Source organism: Elaeis guineensis, chromosome 13, assembly GCF_000442705.2.
Source record: "Elaeis guineensis isolate ETL-2024a chromosome 13, EG11, whole genome shotgun sequence".
Classification (NCBI taxonomy): domain Eukaryota; kingdom Viridiplantae; phylum Streptophyta; class Magnoliopsida; order Arecales; family Arecaceae; genus Elaeis; species Elaeis guineensis.
The window spans coordinates 5,735,398-5,756,790 of NC_026005.2; the positions used below are offsets into that span (position 1 = coordinate 5,735,398).

At 40.2% G+C, this 21,393-nt stretch overlaps 2 protein-coding genes across 2 annotated transcripts; both read right to left on the reverse strand.

Annotated features, from left to right (window-relative positions):
• Nucleotides 1-1,141: 1,141 nt before the first annotated feature.
• On the reverse strand, nt 1,142-2,327 carry LOC105056791 (protein EXORDIUM-like 2). Its single transcript, XM_010939102.4, has one exon. It carries the CDS (start codon nt 2,310-2,312, stop codon nt 1,311-1,313), a length of 1,002 nt encoding a protein of 333 aa, XP_010937404.2. The 5' UTR covers nt 2,313-2,327; the 3' UTR covers nt 1,142-1,310.
• Nucleotides 2,328-15,732: 13,405 nt separating this feature from the next.
• Nucleotides 15,733-16,899, reverse strand: LOC105056792 (protein EXORDIUM-like 2). The gene has a single exon (XM_010939103.4). It carries the CDS (start codon nt 16,819-16,821, stop codon nt 15,907-15,909), a length of 915 nt encoding a protein of 304 aa, XP_010937405.1. The 5' UTR covers nt 16,822-16,899; the 3' UTR covers nt 15,733-15,906.
• Between the last annotated feature and the right edge of the window lie 4,494 nt (nt 16,900-21,393).

A 21,393-nucleotide genomic window follows, 5' to 3' on the forward strand; every position in this document is an offset into this window, starting at 1 on the left:
TGACAACTGAGATACATTGTGTGAGAAAAGCTATTCAACTGGTTTCATCCAATTCGATAACTGGTGATGCATGGAAGACAGATGATTTGAAATAAACCCACTTTGGCTCGAACATGAATCAGGAAGGATTCGAAAGTTCCAGTTTGGAGGAACAATTCTTATAAAACATTGCTAAGAAATATGGAACCCCCCCTCTCTCTCTTTCTTCCCAAGTACTCGTTTTTTAGATGGAAGATGTGGTAACATAATCCGATAGAGAAGAAACGTTCATTGTAAGTAAAAATTGCTGGAAGAAACTGCACCCTTGGGTGGGGTGGGTTAGATTTTTTTTTTTTTTTTTTGTTCTCTTTCGAGTAGGTCACTTTGTTCCTGAGAAAAGCTACAACCAAAGCCCTGGATAGAGCTCTTTCAGCGGCAAAAAGAAATTTCCGTACAGTACTACAATGAATGATTGCTTCGCCAGCTAGCCATTCAGCACGCTCAACATAGCTTCTCGAGTAACGTGCAAACCCTTGAAGATTTTTGAATTTGCAAGCCATGCCCTCCACCACAAAGGACAGGTTATTTTGAATTTGTTTGGTGTTCGGATGCTGCATTATGTTAAGCCATAAGATTGCTTAATTGGTCAAGCAATGAGATGCTAGGCCATAATCCAAGACATAGCTACATTGGATTGATCCTCCAAACGAATTTTCTTATTTGATTCCTACGAGAATGAGAGTGAGAGAGAGAGTTGCCAACCTTATATCCATTGTGAAAACCATAATCACCATTTTATATGGCACACAATGCAGTAATGTTTCAAATTTCAAACTTCACCCCATATGATGGGTCTAAAGCTGCTGCGGCTGCCTTCTTGCACCCTTCAAAAATATCGCTCAAAACAGGTGCCAAGACTAGCAAACCAAAGAGTACAAGAGACAAAGTGCCCAAATTAAACAGTGCACCTCGGACCCTCCTCAAATGCTCAAGTCCTGCCTCCTAAATAAACAATTATCAGCCAACCAAGAACTTCGTATCCGAAAACAATTGAACATCCACATCACTCACATCATCTCAGGCCTGCGCGCAGTCCCCATCCATACCCCAAATCAACCATCTCATTCCATACACATACTGGCCAACAACAACAACAAAACAATTACAATTATATGCTTCATGATATTAACTAACAACATCCAGAACAAAAGTTGAAATCCCTATCCTTATTAACACTTTCCTCCAGCCCCTACCCCTGGCTCCCCTTCTTTCTTTTCACAGTAAATACATATATATAAAAAATACGGAAATATTTGCACCACCTGCTTTCCCTACACAAGGGTAGTACATTGCGACGTCTTTGGGTCCCACATGGCGGGCAGCAGATACTTCCTAGCAGCCAATCCCTTCGCATTATAACTGGCCCCAGTGGTGGGGTCCAGCAGCGTCTTCCCCGGGTAACCCGGGTAGGCCCCACTCCCGAACATCCCCGTGCACGCCGTCACGGCCTCTAACGGCGCCGTCGCCGGCCCCTGATAGTATCCGTCGCCGTAGGGGTTCGTCACCGTCCCTGCCAGCAGCGTGGCCAAGTTGATCACCATCCCGTCCATGCCGACGTCGCCGTTGGGCGCAACTAACGGCGGGGTCTGTGGGCCGTACATGGGCTGGTGGAAGGGCCAGGCGCACTGGCCCGGGCACTGGACCTCCGAGTCGCCGACCCAGAGGTACGTGAACCGGACCCGGCCGCGGCGGCCGGCCGGGGCGGACCCATGGGTCCCGCACCGGCTCATGCAGAATCCCTCGACGGCGACGTCGGAGGACGTCAAGACGGCGGTGACGGAGTCGCGATGGTGGCCGGCGCGGGCGGCGAGGGTGACGAGGTCTGCGGAGGTGAGGGATTTCCCAAGGGAATATTTCTCGTCGAGGAGTTGGAGGCCGAGGGAGATGCGCGTGGCGGCGCCGCGGTACCGGGCGGTGGTGCTCCACCAGGAGGCGGTGGAGGGAGCCGCCGGAGAAACGGCAGAGAGGGAGCGGACAAAGTCGGCGATGATGGAGCGCTGGGAGGCAGAGAAGCGGCCGTACCATAGAAGGTGGACGGTCAGGTTACCGGTGAGGAGGGGACCGTTGTGATACTGGAGGACTAGGGGCTGCTGCTGGACCAGGCTAAGCTTCCTTGGGTCGGCCATGGAGTAGGGGAAGAGGAGGAGAGAGAGGAGGAGGAGAGTGATAGGAAGAGAGAAAGCTTCCGATCTACCCATGGGAAGAGGGAGAGGGAGAGAGTGGGTTTCGGTGGCTGATGCTTGGCTTGGCTTGAAAGGAGGAAGGGTAGGCATTTATATCGTAAGAGATGGAGGGTATGGCTTGGGTGGGGGGGAGAGAGAGAGAGAGGAACAGCTGGAAGCCACGAGGATGAGAGCCACGTAGATTTGACCCCCAGGGATGGTATATTTTACAGCTGGGGTTGGACCGGATGGTGGGTATCGGGAAAGGATGGTTCCAGGGGAGGGGCCGAGGGGGGGTGGCCCTTTTTGGATCTGGTCACCGCACTGAAGTGGACTGCGTCTTTCTGGGGTACTCAAACCATTGGATCCATTTGAGGCTGGACCCGGCTTGGGTAGAAATTGGTTGTCCAATGCCATGCGCAATGCCACACGGTCTGTGTGCAGGGCATTCGTTGTTTTTGTGTGAATCAACACATCATGGAGGCATTAGAATTAATAAGGCCACTAGGATTGGATATTCCTTCACATGCCATGTAACTTGTAAGTAGTTGATTGTGATGACGATCATTTGGAATATGAATCAATTTTTTTTTAGGTCATATCTAGATCTTGATCACGAGGCTTAAAAATACATGTTGAGAAGTTATTATATGCTGAATCTATAAAGCACATTATCTATTTGGAGAACGTCTATATATATTTGTGATATTTTCAAATCATAGTTAAGCAAAACTAGCACTCACATTTAATGTCATATATACTCTTTTTTTAAAAAAAAAAACATTATAAATAGTAGTTCCAACATCGGACCAAATTACATTAACTTATCTTAATCACAACAAAAGATCCAATTTTTCTTGAAATATTAAATAATATTATAATCTCTTATTATAAATACTTTTCGAGAAGTTATTCAAATGTAAAACTTATCTAAGCCACGTTGATTCGGAAAATCAGCTTCTTGGCACAACCAATTTTATATTGCATTGCTAGGTATGATAACGGAAAAGCAATATTTTGAATTGATGGAGAAAATATAGATATTCCTGCATGGTTCCATGATCTGGATATCATTAATTTGTCACTTGAACATTTCCATGAGCTACTCTCACGTCTTTGGAAATGGATCTGTTCCGGGTTGGTTAACCTACGTTTGGATCCGGTCTGTAAAATCTCTTGAAGTCTGGAGGTGACAGGATTCACTCCTCCTCGAAGTACGAGAAAGAGGAAGCCAGCCCTTGCCCCGGGCTGGGGTGGTAGAAATTGATGACGTGATAGGCAAGGATAAAGAAAGCTGAGGTTTGTGATAAGAACGTCAGTGCTGAAACTACCAGAATAGCCCTCTTGAACTGACCTATTCACACCGTTCTTTCCCTTGGCCGCAGACGCTATTCCATCGTAGAAGAAGAGATAAAGAGACGTGGCAGCAACACCCCCGAAGGTGCTACATTTCCGTCACCGTATTTGTTATCATAACAGCTGGTTTTATGGCCGTTTCCATGGACGAGTGTTCGAAGAGAGCCGAGTTCAAACATGTGACGCTTAGGACGTTTCCAAAGGGAGCTAAAGGTGGGCTGTGTCCGGTGAGACGCCGAGACTGTGGGTCGTATTATTGCGTCGACCGTTGAACACCCCAATGGCCTGCTACTTTGAATAATTAGTGGTATGGCGGTGACGTTGGTCAAATAAATATCTACAGTACGAATCTATTCAAGTCCATTGAAGGCTTAATTTGTTCACAATAATGGTGGGGACCAATTTGGTTCGATCACGGATTAGGATTTATATGTCCATCCATATGATTTTAATAGATCATTTATTATTAACAGCTTTATTAGGAACCTAAGCCATTTACCAAGTACTTATTATTATACATATGATGGCGGTGAAATTTGGACAGACATGATCATACTGCTTTATTGAAGTAATTTGAAGGTAGTAGCATAGGCTAATGAGTGATGCATCGCCGATGGAGCATCGAAACAAATTAACATAAAACCAACCATAGAACTGTGTTGTACTGTTTTAGATTTGGATTGTTGAAGCCAAATATGCCAAGGTACATTGCACTGAGAAGCTGATACATAGCACTAACATATGCTTGTTTACGATGTATATTTAAAGCAAGGGTCAAATATATTGCTATGCACAACAAATAGGATTTTATACAAGCCTCAAATTGCCATTTCCTTTATTTTTTCTTCAACAGAATGCATCGTGCAAACATAAATTGGTGTCTCACTTCGCTAGAAGCATCCAAGATTTACCTTAAGCGCAAAATGATGAGATACTTCATTATAATCGGGATGTCATGGACTCAAAATACATAAATAGTTTTTCCATATGATAGAGCAAGACTACATTTACTATAAAAAAAATAGCTTTTTTTTCGAGCACTATTTTTTCTTACTAAAAGCCAATTTTCAAAAAAAAAATATTTTCGATGGTATATTACTGTCACAAGTCATCATAAATATCTCTGCTATAAAAAGTTTTTTTTAGTAATGGACAATCGATGATGGTATATTTCTAACTATTTATAGTCATCAAAAAAAATATTAACTACCATGATTAATATATCAGCAAATGAGAAAAATGGATGAGGATTTTTTTTGCAACAACAAAAATTTATTGTAAAGGAGATTAACAGCTATCAATAACGATCTTTACCAATTATATTTTGTTTGTTGCAAATAATTTGGATTTCGTCAGTATTTTATTGCAAAATAAGGATATATTATCATTACTAAATTATTTATGATAATTTTTTTAATAATGATGACATGTATCCGTCATTAATAAATTTTTTTATCATAATAAATAAATAATTTCGATATCATTCAGACTCACTAAAGCTATTTATGAGAAGATATCTTTTGTGATCAGTATATCATAAAAGAATATTGCTATTAGAAAAATCATTTGTGATAAAATTAAATATTTTATTTTATGAACTTTTGACTATTGAAAATATGTTATTTATGATAATTTCTTATTTTATAAAAAAAATTATTATTTTCAATAAGATACATTATCCTCATAATAATATTTAAATATATAATATTGACAGCTTCTAATGATATATGTAATAGTATAGAAATTTAACATATACAAAGATACCAATTAAAGAAGTAATAAAAATTTTATCATATAATAATCTCATAAAAGTAATAATTTTATTATCCACATCCATATGTAAAATTTAGCTACTCAAAAGAAAGGAACAAAAAAAAAAAAGTTAATCATCCTTTGAACCACTCTCGGAACGTCTTCATCTTCATCATGCCTGTCATCTTGATTTTTATTCACATCGTTCTATTATGAAACAAGGAATAAAGGAGTAAGAATTTACTGTTTAGCAACTATATGAGCACTTATTTATTTTTTTATTTCAATCAATTTAAAAAAAATATAATTTGATATAAATTTATCATATCATGTTAGATGAGCATGTAGTAATTATTTAGGAAGGTATCTATAGTGTAATACCCATAGACTACAATATCTCAAGTACAACTGAAGACATCTTTTTATTGATCAATACAGTATATCTAGTCTCTAATTTCTCTATGCAATCAGTTAATGCCTTTGTCTCTCTAGCATGGTCCTTTTTATAATGCTTGTTGCAATCTTGACTTGAAGAGAGGCCAAACATATCTCTTGCCTTCAAGCCTATGCCCATGCCAAGCACACATGATCATGACTCGGTTCCCCAATCACTTCTTAATATATCTTCTATTCATAATTAGGTGCAGAGATTTTGAATGTTGCAGCTAATCTAATTGATGCCATTTGCTCTTGATATTAAAAAAAAACAGAATGTATGAAATAAAAGATTAGGTATTACAATATCCTAATAGTGTAAAGATAAACATAACATTCGTTTCTTACATGCATCTCCCTCACCTTGTTTGTAAACTAAGTTTTTTCATCTTTTTTCACATGAAATGTCTTCCAACAGTCAATGACACTAGGCTCATGATCAGTTTTCTTTATGTATAAATATTCATAAAGTATATTATATTTTTATATAAAAAGGTCGATGATTAACCTTAGTGTTTCATAATTAAGCTTTTTTGATTTTGTATTTGTAGTTTGATCGTAAATATGCCATGCATAGTATTATCTATTGTTGGATTGGTATATGCATTATATAAAATTAAGTAGCTTGATTTGTATATAATATCTTCTGGACTCAAAAGAGTATGTTATCTATACTTGATGTAAATTTTAGTATATGGCCTATTTATTTTTGCATCAATCACAAGGTTATGCATCTTGAACAAGAAACCTACATATTACTCCATATACAAATGAACTTACAAATTCATGTATTAAGATATGCTTATGGATTTCGGTTGTATTCTTTGAGAAATAGGATATTTAGGACACTGAATAAAGATGAACTAATGCTTACCTTCTAAAAGAATATCGAACTTGATGTTTCTTTTAAAAAAAATAGTTGCAGAAGTTTGCCTCCATGTAGGGAGAATAAAGTTTATGATTATTGATAAAATACTTGTATATTTGGGAAAATAGATATTGATATAGAAAAAAAAATTCAAAACGAATAAAATTAAAAAATAAAGAAATATACTTATATTTGTCATGCATGGCACTGAAAATTTAATATGACAAGACTTCTGTAAATATATAATTTTGCTTCTTTTGGTATAATAAGATGAAAAAAATACACATGCTAAATATCATTTGTTTTTATCTTGACATGCTTTCAGGTGCCATGTATGTAGTCAGATTCTTCCTTCATTCTATCAATTAATTAATGAACTAAAAAAATATATTATCATACCTTCTTAGCTCTATATGTTGCCTTTGAAACTGAGCCTTTAGTTACTGCTAGTTCAAATTTTGATTTGTTATCTTTATTTCTCTCACTTTGATGCTACATATATCATTTGTCCATAACTAATATCAGTTGTAGGAACTCACTTTTCAAACAAAAAAAGGATATTTAGTTAATATGATTCATAATAAATAAAAAATCTATCAATTCTTCTCATTTTATTTATCCATCATTTATTTCCAAACTGACAGAAATATATTATTCGGTGGGTGATTATAGCACTCCTCAGTAGTCATTTACTTTTGAAGAATATCTTTTTTGAGAGTTCACATCTAATTAGAATAGTTGGTCTTGACATATAAGTCAAATGCTTTCTTTACTTCTTCCTCAAGATAAATATATATAAATCTAATTTTTTGAATCATAAAAATTATCGAAGACTCAGTAATATTCTGGTGGAAAAGACTGCTAATCTCATAGCATGCTACTCATGTGATTTTTCTAAAATTATAATCAATCGTGATCAATCGTGACATAATTGAGGTAAGCATGTTCTATTAATATCAAAATTATCAAACATATAGTTTCAAGTAAAAATAGTAGAAGATTCATATCAAATAATAAAATTAAATATAAAACTATAAGATTATACTAACCATATAAAATGAATTTCAAATAATTATCTCTTATAAAAAATTTCTATCTTTGTATCATGTCTTAGTTTAACTCATTTACTTTTTTTTCTTATCTCTTTTTTTTTTATTATGGAACAAGTTACCAGGACAAATAACATAAATCGGATAATTAAGCATTATTCATAAATAAAAATTAGCAAATAAAGTAAAATTTCAAGACAAATATTATCCTGATTGCTTGCATCAACTGAAGGCTCGAATTTTTATAGAACTTTTGAGTAGCCAACATGATTAGATTCACTAGCTTATTATCATAGTTTATCTAATAAACAAAATTGAGATGTAGATGAGATACCATCTTATTATTGTGCACTGCTATTAGTCTTTTTCTTGTCTTTTTTTGCCCTTTACCTACTATAATATGTAATAATAATTATTATTTAAATAATATTTTAAATAAGCAACAATTATTATAAGTATACATACTAGTTATATGTAAGTGTAAATAGACATATCTATGACTTTAAATCACAATTTGAACTAGAATATAAATAAATCATGCAAGTTAAAGTCAATCAATTTTGTCTAATAAACCAAGCAAGTCAAAATCATCCAATTGTGTTTAAATAATTAACAAAATAAAATGAACAAAGTCATCATATAATCATGTCATCAATTCTGCTCCTATTCCAATCTAGCTCATCATCTCCACCATCAATGTGGATCGCTTGCGCATTATGTATCTGAATCTCCTCTTCTTGTTGTGGTTCCCCCTCTTCCATAGGCATCATAAAAAAGTTTCTTGACTTGGTTTCAGCTATTGAGCTCCAAGTGAGATCTTTAGGTGATCCAATATAATAAACTTGAGTTGCTTGGGTTGCCAGCATAAAAGATTGTTGAGTGTTTAACCTGCGTGCTATATAAATTATAATAATTCTATGACGATCTCTCTTGTATCTAATTCCTTCTCTACTTATACCATACCAGTCGTATTTAAATAATGCGACTTTGATCCCTTCAGTATAACGAAGTTTAATAATATCAGTAAGACATCCATAATAAAAAATTTCATCACTTTCATATTCTCCTCTAACTATAACTTCACTATTTTGACTTCTTTTACTTTTTTTACATTGTTTTATATGAAATCTAAAACCATCAATATAGTAATCTATATAGTACAAAGCTTGTCTTTTAGGATCTTAAGTAAAAGTAACTATATCTCGATTAATCTATTCACCTCCCCCTATTATGCAGCGCAATAATCTGTAAAATACATAAAAAAAATTTGATTCAAGACATATTGCATATATTTCATATAAATAAGTTATAGTTTGTGTTACTTTATTTTACACTTTCTTTAAACCAATGGATGAACTCGCATCTATGCATCTCTTCTATGTTAGCAGAATCAAAGTTAGCTAGCATATTTTTATATTCCCTGTAAAAAAAAAAACATAAAATTTGCCTTTCACACCAATTATTAAAGAACCACATATACAAGTATTTTTTAATAAAATATCTTATTGTACAAATGGCTCAGCCTTATTGCAATTGTATAGGATATAAAGTGTAGCAGCATTCCATAGATCGTCATTCAATTTGCACATATATGCTTTTCCTAAATGATAATTGGCTATAAAAAATACTGAAAGTCGATATGGGCCACTTGAAGATGAATTTCTATCACCATTTCTCTTAGATCAATTGAATACTGTTTTCACTCCATGCAAGTATTAGGGGCAAAATGTTAAACCCTCATCTATCAAATATCCTTCTGCAATGGATGCTTTTGGCGTTGGATTGTTACAAACAAAGCCCTTTAACTTATGCAGATGTCTAATTAGAAGATAATTTGTGTTAAACTTGATTAACATATGTTCAAGCTTTTAATTAATATAAGCAATAAATAGCATCATACATTTTAATTTTGTACATTCATCTAAATTGCATCGGACCAGTAACTATAGCCTCCCAAGTTCAGGCAATTTGACCTTTGAATAATTAGTGGTATGGTGGCCATGTTGGCCAAATAAATATCTACAGTACAAATCTATTCAAGTCCATTGGAGGCTTAATTTGTTCATAATAATGGTGAGGATCGATTTGGTTCAATCACAATTTAGGGTTTATATATCCATCCATATGATTCTAGTAGATCATTTGTTATTAGCAGCTCAATTAGAAACACAAACCACTGATCAAGCACTTATTATTATACACATGATGGTGGTGAATTTTGGACAGACGTGATCATGCTGTTTTATTGAAGTAATTTGAAGGTAGGAGCATAGGCTAGTAAGTGATGCATCACTGTTGGAGCATCGAAATAAGGTTGCATTTGGTGTATTACATAGGTAATATTGCTATGGTAATGTGATTGTAGAAAAAATATAATTACCTAATAAAATTACAGAGAATCCTATATTGCAGTGTTTGGTATGTGCGGTAATGTAGTTGTAAAATCACAGAAAATCTTATATTATAGTATTTGATATACAATTTAGATTACATAGAATATAAGCTAATTTTTTTCAAAGTAGCCCCATTCTTGCTTATTGATTATTATCTATTTTCTAGAGGAATAATTTAATTTTGAGACCAACTATTTTTCGTGATATCATCCATTATGTTTTCTTTTCTATTTTCACCAACTAAGACTATCCATAATTTATTTTGATGGAGGTATTTTGATCCTGAAGTTATCTTGTTATAGGATTGCAGGATTGTAAGATTATATATAATCACATAGCCATTTTCCCCCAGACAATCAGATTATCTCTTTTTGAGGTAATGCTGTATTATATGTAATATAGCATTACCTATATAATACAGCATTACCTGTGAATATAATGAAACAAACAGTATAATTTGATTACTTATTATAAAATTATATGTAATCCTGTCAGGATTATATGCTACCAAACACCTTCTTAAATTAGTATAAAACAAACCATAAAACTATTTTGCATCGATCTAGATTTGGAGTTTTGAAGCCAACTATGTCAATGTACATTGCACTTAGAGACTGATACATTGCACAAACATATGCTTGTTTATGATGTATATTTGTTGAAAGGATCAAGCGTATTGTTACACACAACAAACAGGGTTCTATATAAGCATCAAATTGCCATTCCATTTTTTTTCTTCAATGGAATGCATATTGCATATATAAATTTATGTCTCACTTTGCTAGAAGCATGCAAGCTTTACCTTAAGCACACAATGGTGAGATTACTTCATATATAGCATGGATGTTATGGACTCAAAATACAAAAATAGCCTATTCATATGATAGAGTAAGAATAGATTAATATGATCCTCCCCAAATCCTACAATAATAGGAGCCTTGTATATTAAGTACCTTTTTCTAAAGGCATGATATCTAGAATTTATAGATATCTTCATTTGTAGCATTTACTTTGAAAGTCGAAAGAGTTCCATACTATTGTTATGCCAAACTTTGATGAGTATTTTCATCCTATATATATATATATAGGGAGCATATCAAGTGAGAGGATTGGTTTAATGTGAGAGGTGAGAAGTTATAATAATAATCATTGGATCTGCATCAACGGTTCAGATGAGCGCCGCACGCGCGTTAAAAAAATTTGAAAAAAAAAAGAATAGATAATTCCTAAAGGTATTTAGACAGTTTGGATAACCGCATTCTCATCTGAATCGTTCATGTGGATCCAAAGATTATTATTATGTCCTCTCACTTCTTACATTAAGCTACTTCTCTCACTTGATATGCTTCATACACACACACACATATATATACATACATACATACATACATACATACATACATACATACATACATACATACATACATATATATATGTATGTATGTGTGTGTGTCTATACACACAGAGAGAGAGAGAGAGAGAGACACACACACATATATATATATATATATATGGGACCATAAGATTTTATTAAGCTCTTGGAATGAAGATAAAGTTACAAACAGGGACAACGAGTTCTAAATAAAATTAAAAAACAAAGAAATAAGAATTTCTCTAATTTAGAAGATAGGTTGTCTTCACAAATCAAGGACCAATCGTGCCAAGTATGAACTATTGATCTTCTTATATGCAGAGACAGGACCTTGTGTCCTCATATCTCAGGCCAAACTAGATATTTTGAAGATTTGCTTCCTTCTCCAAATAGCCCAAAATGAGCTTAAAAAAGGTGCTCTGACCCTCCATTTGATTCTTTGGCTCAAAATACTTCAAAATTTATATTGAATAAGACATAATAAAAATAAGTGATCCGTAGCTTGCTCATAAGCATGACATAACACCCATGAAAAAAAAATCGTTAGGTTCCCTTTTAATGGGTGTTATGTCATGCTTACGAGAGAGCTGCTTGTCACTTATTTTTATTTTTTCCAAATTATAAATTACATTGTCGTCAAAATCCTCCCTTAGCAGCCAAGAAATGAAATATTTTGACCTTTTTAAGAATGCAAATATTTCAAATGGCATTGAAACTCTTGTCAATTTGCTACTTCATTATGATATTAGCTTGGACATGCATCATACCTTAATTTCTCTTATGGAGCACATCATCCATCATACAACATTACTCAAAAAGTTTATCGCCATCAATTAAAATTCTAGTAATATCACAAAGTATAACCGCACACGGATGGCCTCAACATAAATTATATTTAAGGAATGCTTCATGTTCATGCTGTAGATGAACATGTACACTCACAATTTTTTCATGCTGCTCACTTGTTCCACAGTTTAATATGAAAGCAACTAATTAGTTGAAAAGGTCTAATGCGCCAAGGTGGAATTATTTACTTTCAATTGCAACACTCATTATTTCCACACTTCTGTCCCCAACTAGCTCAATTCTCTCCTCCCTCCCTCACCTTGTAATGATCAATACAGAGCACCTTTGGAGAAAGCGAATCTATCTATATGTGTGTGTATATATATATATATTATCAATTGCTTGAAACTAAAACGTGACGCCAACTTTTTTTGGGAGCATAGCAAAACCAAAGTTATGGTTGTATCAGAAGAAGGGCCCAAAAAAAAAAAAAAAAAAAAAAGCCATGGAATGATACTACCAGCGCACTGAAAACAATGGACCACGGACAGTAACTTGACAAATGTGTCCGAACAAATTAAAACGTGGGAGAGCGGAGAATCTGGGTGTCCTTTGTCGAGAAATTTTATCTCAGCCGGCGTGCTTCATGTGCCTGGGAACGCCATCAATCATAACCGTTCATTTTTATAAATTCTATTCATCGAATGCTCATCCAGAGGCATCATTACATTACTAAACAAGCTGTAATTGGCTATCCGTACAATCGTGTGGTGCAACCGTGTAGAATATAATTTTTTATACATACTTTATCCCGCATATATATATCTTAGGATACAATCAGAACTTTCGTTTGTAGTAGCGATGGATACCGCACGGTCCTTTGCGTGGTAGACCCACATCACATTAAATGAGCCCAGCCGACACTTGGATGCCAAAATAAGAATTAAACGTATTTTTGAAATTATTAAAAAAAAAGCCTCCTTTATCTTCTTCTTTGGGACGTCTCCTTTTTGGACTCGAAGCACCCTCCTGACCCCTTTCCTTGTTTAATTATTACCCTTAAACCAATTTAATCGGTCACAGCATCTTCCCACTCGGACCCCGACACCATTAAGGCGGATCCCACAGATCTAATCGTTATTAACGGCGATAAATTTATACACATCGCAGTCACGCGTGCAAGACTCGCACACAGTTGTAAAGGTGATGGAGTGGAGACATGGAGCGGGTCAAAGCATGGGTGCTCGCTAGAGGACGAGGAAACAAAGGGATGGATGGATGTTCTCGCACGTGCGAGGAGATGGCGTCGCAGGTTGTGGTCCGAGTTTATCCTGATTTTTTAAGGGAGAAAGGGACGAGGCAGGAGAGGTGGGAGGCAGCGCACCTCCCGGCACGGTGGCCGACGTTCTCTGGGCGACACGTGTGTGGCGACGGCTTGGCGGAGGGGTGGATAAGAATAGGAGGAGAGAGGAAAAATTTTATGCCACGTGTTTTGCATGGAGGCTGGTCTTCAGCGATTTGACACCGGATGTGGGAGTCTCCAGGTAGGCATTAATCTGGCAGAGGGAGCATGGCTCCTTGGTCGTCTACAGCGCATGCAACACTGATAATATCCTGTGGCATGTGGCCTTTAGCGCGTCCAGCCTTACTGTGATAGCGAATCCTCTAGAATTGGATATGATGGATTGGTTCTCTCTCTCTTTTGTTTACACTATGAAATTTGATATTTGGAGGAATTGTTAATGAGCCTTAATTTACCATTTCTTTTCTCTTAAACAAATTAATGCTAAGTGGCTGAATGATTAAGAAGGAACAAAGCTTGTAGTTGCACACTGATGTCCCAACAATCCCATCTTATATGAACACAAGCAGTGAGAATTTTCTGTTGCTATATTTGTCATAGAGAAAAAAAAAATTATTGCTGAGGTTGTGAAATATTCAAGTTCACTTTTATTTGCTATACATTGTGATATTGTCCTGCATATTTGCTAGGTTGTAGAATGGTGCTATATCAATCACTCTATACTTGGTTTAGAAAGTTAATTTTTGTATAATGGTATATAGGCTGAGTAAAAAAGGACTGATTAGAGTTCTTAGCTTTATTTAGAGGAGAAATATATATAAAGTGATCAAGAAGAAGTAGGACTAATGGGAGGACATTGATCTCATGATTATTGAATTACATACATGCAACATTCAAACATGAAGAATTTATGCCTTTATATCTTACTGGTAGCAGCTTGAAGCTTACTCTGAATGATCAGTAGTAGAATTTACACTGTTGGGGAAGGCCTAAAGCTGCTTCAGAATGAAACCATGAAAGACCGGGGAAAGGCCTAATGCTTGCATTCACTTTCAATCGTTGAAAATTTAATGTAGCTTCTCTTTTATTGTTTGATGGATTCTATGTGGCTCTGATGGACTCTGAGGATAATAACATGATAGTTGATGGAGTCCTTAGTTATTGAGCATATCGAAGACATTGGTCATTGAAATCTTTGGTATAACGAGGCCTTGTTGCTAGCAAAGAAAAAGGCAGCTGAACATCCCTTTCTATATCTTTTTTCTTAGCATCTAGATTTCCTAGGCTTTAGGTTTTAAAATCAATAATTGCTTTCAAATATCTAGGTTTTAGATCTAATTTCCTTGCATCATTGCTTTGTCTTCTATTAGGTAACTGTGAAGCTGGTGCTAGACCCTTCAGCATGCATCATGCACTTTTGTAGTTTAATGGCCACAAACGCCGGGTGTTGTTCCGTGTAAACAAAAAATATTGACTCAATAGATACAACCACCACTTTGTTCAAAAACATTACAACACATATAACACTGATTGCAAGCAAGTGAATTATTGAGTTAATCTATGCTTTAAGAAAAGTTTTAAAAAGAATCTTTCAATACATCAAAAGGAATTACCAATGACATCTTTTATTTTATATTCATCTGAGTTTTAAAGTGCACTTTAATAAATAATATTGAAAATTGTCTGCTTAATGTTGTCCATGAAAGATAGTATATAGGCTTTGTCATACGTTAATTTATATACTCCTGTCCCTTCTATTACACTCTCAATATGCAGCCAAAATGATTTTTATTCCAAGCACTTTATAGAGCTCCTCTAATCCAAAGCAACCAAATCGAAGAGTTATCCAGAGGCATGAGATCGTTTACCGTACACGCCATATTTTATGGTCTTTCCAAATAATCCTTCTAGGAGCATCACAAGCAATAGATTGATGAGCATCGTAGCTAATATTATTCCTTAGAGGATGCTCACGGCTAAAGAAATTTTTAAAAAAATTAGAATAAAAGATCTTTTATATTTTTTTAGAAAATTAATTAATGGGAATTGAGAATTAGAACAATTACAAGAACTTTCATCCATCATGCCGGTTTCAAAAATAAAATATTTGCCCAAACATCTCCAAGAAGTCTCAAAGGGAGATCTTAAAATCACCTGGCAGGTAGATTCACAATTGAAATTGTAAAACTGGCACCTCTACAATATTTAACAAATTCGTGGTCCAAATAAAAATTAATATTCCTGACCAGGAAAACATTACAATCATACATCATTCTTCTAGCCCCCCTTGGGTTATTGGGGCCAACATCCTTATTCTGCTTGCATTTATATAACAATCATTATGTGAAAAATAAATAGGAGTACATAAGAGAACATCTAAAACTTCCATCTCTATACGAGGGTGGAACACTGAGACGTCTTAGGGTCCCACATCGCCGGCAGCAAATACTTCCTCCCATCCAATCCCCTCGCGTTGTAACTGGCCCCACTGGTTTGATCCACCAGGACCCGGCCGGGATATCCGGGATAAGCCCCGCTTCCGAATATCCCGGTACAAGCGGATACCGCCTCCAACGGCGCATCCGCCGGCCCCTGGAAGTAGCCGTTACCGTCAGGATTAGTCACCGCTCCGGCCAACAAGGTGGCGAGGTTAATGACGACGCCGTCCATGCCGACGTCGCTGTTAGGCGCGACTAACGGCGGGGTTTGGGGGCCGTAGACCGGCTGGTGGAACGGCCAGGCACACTGACCCGGGCACTGGACCTCCGAGTCGCCGGTCCAGATGAACCCGGCCGAGCCGGCGAGCGGGCCGTGGGTCCCGCATCGGCTCGAGCAGAAGCCGTCGACAGCAACATCAACGGAGGTGAGGACTACGTTGATGTTGGTGGGGGAGGCGCCAGGTTTAGAGGCTAAGAGGGAGAGTTGGGAGGGAGAGAGGGATTTGCCGACGGAGTAGTGATCGTCGAGGAGCTGGCGGCCAAGGAAGAGACGGGGGGCGGAGCCGCCGTAGAGGGCGGTGGTGTGCCACCAGGAGGCGGCAGAGGGGGGTGGCGGCGGAGAAGCCGCCGAGAGGGAGAGGAGGAAGTCGGCGATGATGGAACGCTGGGTGGCGGAGAAGCGGCCGTACCAGAGGAGGTTGATGGTGAGGTTACCGGTGAGGAGGGGGCCTTTGTGGTACTTAAGGACTAGGGGCTGCTGCTGGACCTGAATAAGCTTTCTGGGGGCAGCTGCGGAGGAGTGGAACAAGAGGAGGAGAGAGAGGGTAAGGGTGGCGAGTGGTAGAGAGAGAGCAGGCAAGGTGGCCATGGCTTTGGTTCAAAGATTTAAAAACTTATAATTTAAGCTATGGAAGTTTAGGAGTGATGACTGTGACCAAGGAAAACAGCCGAGCGGAGGGATATATATAGGTGCTTGGAGGGAGGAGGGATGTTTGAGGACAGCTGTGGGTGGTGGGATGGGAAGAAAAAAAAAGGGAGGATTGGAAGTGATGGAGAGGTGATGGGATGAGTGGGCTTTTTTTGACCCGTGGTGTATTGATTTGGATGGGAGACCGGATTAATAATATCTCATCACATCAGTTAAAGATTTTGATCCACTATAATAATAACAATAAAATAAAGAAACCATCGGTTCGCCCAATTGTATGGCCGCCTTCACCCAGTCCCTTCCAACCCATTGACTGTGCCACCGACGAGCTCCTCCACGTGAAGGAGCGCTTGTCTTCAAAACCCATGGATATGGCTCATACTCTGGCCCAAATGATCGCCATCGCCTACGCCACCAACGGCTACAAAGTCCCACTGTCGTCGACCTCTTCGGCCATCGCCACTCCCACAGCACGGGAACTGGGAATGACTGATCGTGTTTATCTAAAACACATGTATAATTAATAGAAAAGGACTTCTAATGATGCTGGGGGTGCATGCACAAAAGCTATTCTCATTCCTCCCACAGGTTTCCAAAACGTACATGCCACGGAATTATATATATTTTTTTAAAAATATATTATATATATGATTATATTAAAAGATATTTGGCTTTTAATGAGAACCACAATCAAAATAGGTTGGAATCAGCGACGAAAGATCTAATCCTTCGAAGTATTTATTTTTTGATCAAAATTAAAATCAAAATTAAAATTAAAATAAAAATTTGAATCTTTATGGAAGAGCGGGAGTTGAATTTTAGATAAATTAAAAAATTCTATTTCATCTAAAAATAAAAATTAAAATGAGACTCCTCTCAATCAAATGAGTGGAATGAGAATTATTTATTCCTTCTAATTCTAGACACTAACTTTTCCCTATCAAGTACCCTTTAATCCCTATTTTTTCTTAAGGATTCAAATTTTATTCCAATTTCAATCACGAATCAAATATTTCAAAAAAATTTGACTATTCCGATTTGGATCCCATTTCAATTCAAATTCTAATTGCGAACCTAACACCCCAATAATATAGTCATATAAAAATTTTTCAAAAAATATATATATATATAATTTCGTGGCATGTACTTTTTGGAAACGTGTGTTGATTGATGAAACTATTCATTCATGCATCATCTTAATTTCATTGAATCATTATTGATTAAAATGTGCCCACTACTGTGGGAGCAATGAGAATAGCTTTTATGCATGCACCGCCAAGCATCATTAGAAGTCCTTTTCTGTTAAATATACATGTTGGAGAATACCCACCGACCGACCAACTGACGGCTGGAGGGACCGACCGACTGACGGCCGAACCGACTGACCGACTGACGGCTGGAGGGACCGACCGACCGACCGATGGCCGGAGGGACCGACCAACCGACCGACGTCCGGAGGGACCGACCGACAGGCGCCATCGCCGGCCGAATTAACGGTCCACAACCGACTGAGGATGTGTCGGTCGGGCATACTTTTTCCGACCGACTGAACCTAGAAGTCTGTTGGCCGACTCACGCAAGACTCGCCGACCAACAGAGGGGCCCGACGCCACTCAGCTGGCCACCGACCTAGGGTCGGTCGACTCCTCCGATTGCCGTACAGCCGCCAAAGCTTGTCAGTTCTGACAGCAATATGCGGCACGGCCACCTAGGGGCATTGTCCCGTCGAGGGCATTGTCAACCCAGTGATTTGACAGCCCCACGGCGACATGACACTTTCACGGCGACTCTGACAGTCTACAGTGAGTTGACAATTCCTCAGTTGTCCGCGCCATTAATGACGGCGCCATACCATGCTCCACTATATAAATTGGGGAAGGCAACAGTGCAAGGGATCCCTCTCCACTTCTCGACTTGGAAACCACAGGCTCGCTCCTCTCTCTCTCTCTCGATTGAGCTCTCTGTCTTCGTTTTACTGTTGCCCAGTCACCTCTCTGACTTGACCGTCGGAGGGTCTCCGCCGGAGCTGCCTCCGGTCAGTGTGGACTTCTCATTTTGCAGGCGCACGTTCCCCGGCGATCCGACGATGAGGCGATTGGCCGCAACAGATTGGCGCGCCAGGAAGGGGAGGATAACGATGACGAAGACAAGAGCCCAACGATCGAGGGTCACCGGGTCGGCGAGGCGCTCTTCCCATCGGGAAGAGGCCTTCCCGCCACCCTCAGCGGCGGAGCCCAGCTCTCCACACCCTGCGGTGACCACGGAGGCACAGATCGCGGCCATCGTACGGCAGATGACCGTATTGACGGACACAGTCAAAAGCCTCCAGCAACAACCGGCGGCCCGTCCGATGCCCTCCAGGAGCAGCCGCCGACGACCGCGCCGATCCCCGTCGCCTCCGCGCGAGCGCCCTCAACAGCGCTCCCACGGAGAGGAGGAGGGACGGTCATGGCGCGATGACCGGCGGTCCCAGCAGCCCTCTCCTTCCCTGCTGGAACGGGCGAGGAAGGGGAAGCGACCGCGAACGCCGTCCGCCTCCCTATCGGAATCTTTCGGAGACTCCACTCCTGGGGTTTCCCAGCACTGACGGACAGACGACTACGAGCGCAGGTTCGAGAAAATCGACCGTCGACTTGCGCAATTGCAGGTGGACGGCCAGAAGTCTTCGAACGACGTCGACTTCCGGACCGCCCAACCTCTCTCCCGACTAGTTCTCGACGAACCGATTCCCAGTCGGTTCAAGATGCCGCATGTGGAGCCATATGACGGCTCCACCGACCCGATCGACCACCTTGAGAGCTACAATGCTCTCATGACGATCCAAGGGGCAACCGACGCTCTTTTTTGCATCGGCTTCCCCGCCACACTCCGCAAGACCGTCAGGGCCTGGTACTCCGGTCTTCGATCGGGAAGTATCCACTCCTTCGGACAGCTCGAGCACTCGTTCGTGGCCCACTTCAGCACCAGCCAGAAGCCGTCGCGAACGTCGGACAGCCTTTTCTCCCTCAAACAGGAGAAAAATGAGACGCTCCGACACTTCGTGGCGCGATTCAACACAACCACGCTTGAGGTCCGGGACCTCAATGAAGACATGGCTATCTCAGCCATGAAGCGGGGGCTGAGGGCGTCCCGATTCACCTACTCTCTGGACAAGACCCTCCCCCAGACGTACGCCGAGCTACTGGAGCGCGCATACAAGTACATGCGCGTGGACGAAGGGGCTTCCGACCGACGCTTGGCCGAGCCCAGAGGCCCGAAGGAGAAGCGGAGGAAGGGTCGGGAACCCACCGAACCCAGCAGGCCCTCGACCGATAGTCGGGTCTCGCCACCCCGACGAATCCAAAAGTCACCCCGGCAACAGACTCCAAGGCCGACACGCCCCAGGTATGATTCCTACACTCCTCTCTCCGCTCCTCGTGCACAGATTCTAATGGAGATCGAGGGAGAAGAATACCTGCGACGGCCTCCGCCTCTGAAGGCAAAAGGCCTCGACCGTCGGAAGTACTGCCGATTTCACCGAGGCCACGGCCACAACACCAAGCAGTGCATCCAGCTTAAGAATGAGATTGAAGCTCTCATCCGCCGGGGGTATCTCGGCAAATTTTGGAAGAACCCGCCGACCCAACCAGTTGCCGATCGACGACCCCAGCCGACTGAAGAAGCGGCGGCTAATCAGCCGACGGCCAGAGTCATCAACATGATCTCCAAGCGGCTGGGCCCAGGGACGTTTACGGGAGGGGAGCCGACGAAAAAGCCACGCCCGGATGATGTAATCACTTTTACGGAGGAAGACGTTCGGGACATCCAAACTCCCCACGACGATGCTGTTGTTGTTTCGGCAACAATAGCAAACTATGATGTAAAAAGAATTTTTGTTGATAATGGAAGTTCGACCAATATTTTGTTTTACTCGACCTTCTCCCGGATGCGACTGTCAACCGACTGACTTAAGAGGGTCTCTATGCCCTTGATCGGCTTTGCTGGGGATGCTGTCACGATGGAAGGAGAGATTACCCTGCCTGTGACGGCCGGCACCGAACCGCGACAAAGCACGGTCCACTTAACTTTTGCCGTCGTCCAGGTGCCTTCGGCCTACAACGCCATACTTGGACGACCCGGACTAAACGCCCTCAAGGCAATCGCCTCGACGTACCATCTTCTCGTTCGGTTCCCGACCAAAAATGGGGTCGGGGAGATGTGCGGGGATTAACAGCTCGCCCGACGATGCTTCCAGATCTCCGCTCAAAACGACGAGTCGAAGGGCTCCCTGACGATCGACAAGCTGGACCAACGGGAGGAGGAAGAACGGGGTTCACCGGCCGAGCAGCTCGTATCGATCCCGATAGCGGAAAGTCCTGACCGGAAGGTTTGGGTCGGGTCTCAATTGCCCGGCCCCAAACGACGACGATTGACGGAGCTGCTGACGGCCAATGCCGACATATTTGCTTGGTCGGCGGTCGATATGTCGGGCATCCCCCCAGAGACGATAACCCACCGACTCAACATCGATCC

Excerpts from the sequence above, each read along its gene's own strand:
- LOC105056792 (XM_010939103.4), bottom strand. The coding sequence starts at position 16,821 with ATGGCCACCTTGCCTGCTCTCTCTCTACCACTCGCCACCCTTACCCTC.
- LOC105056791 (XM_010939102.4), bottom strand. The coding sequence starts at position 2,312 with ATGCCTACCCTTCCTCCTTTCAAGCCAAGCCAAGCATCAGCCACCGAA.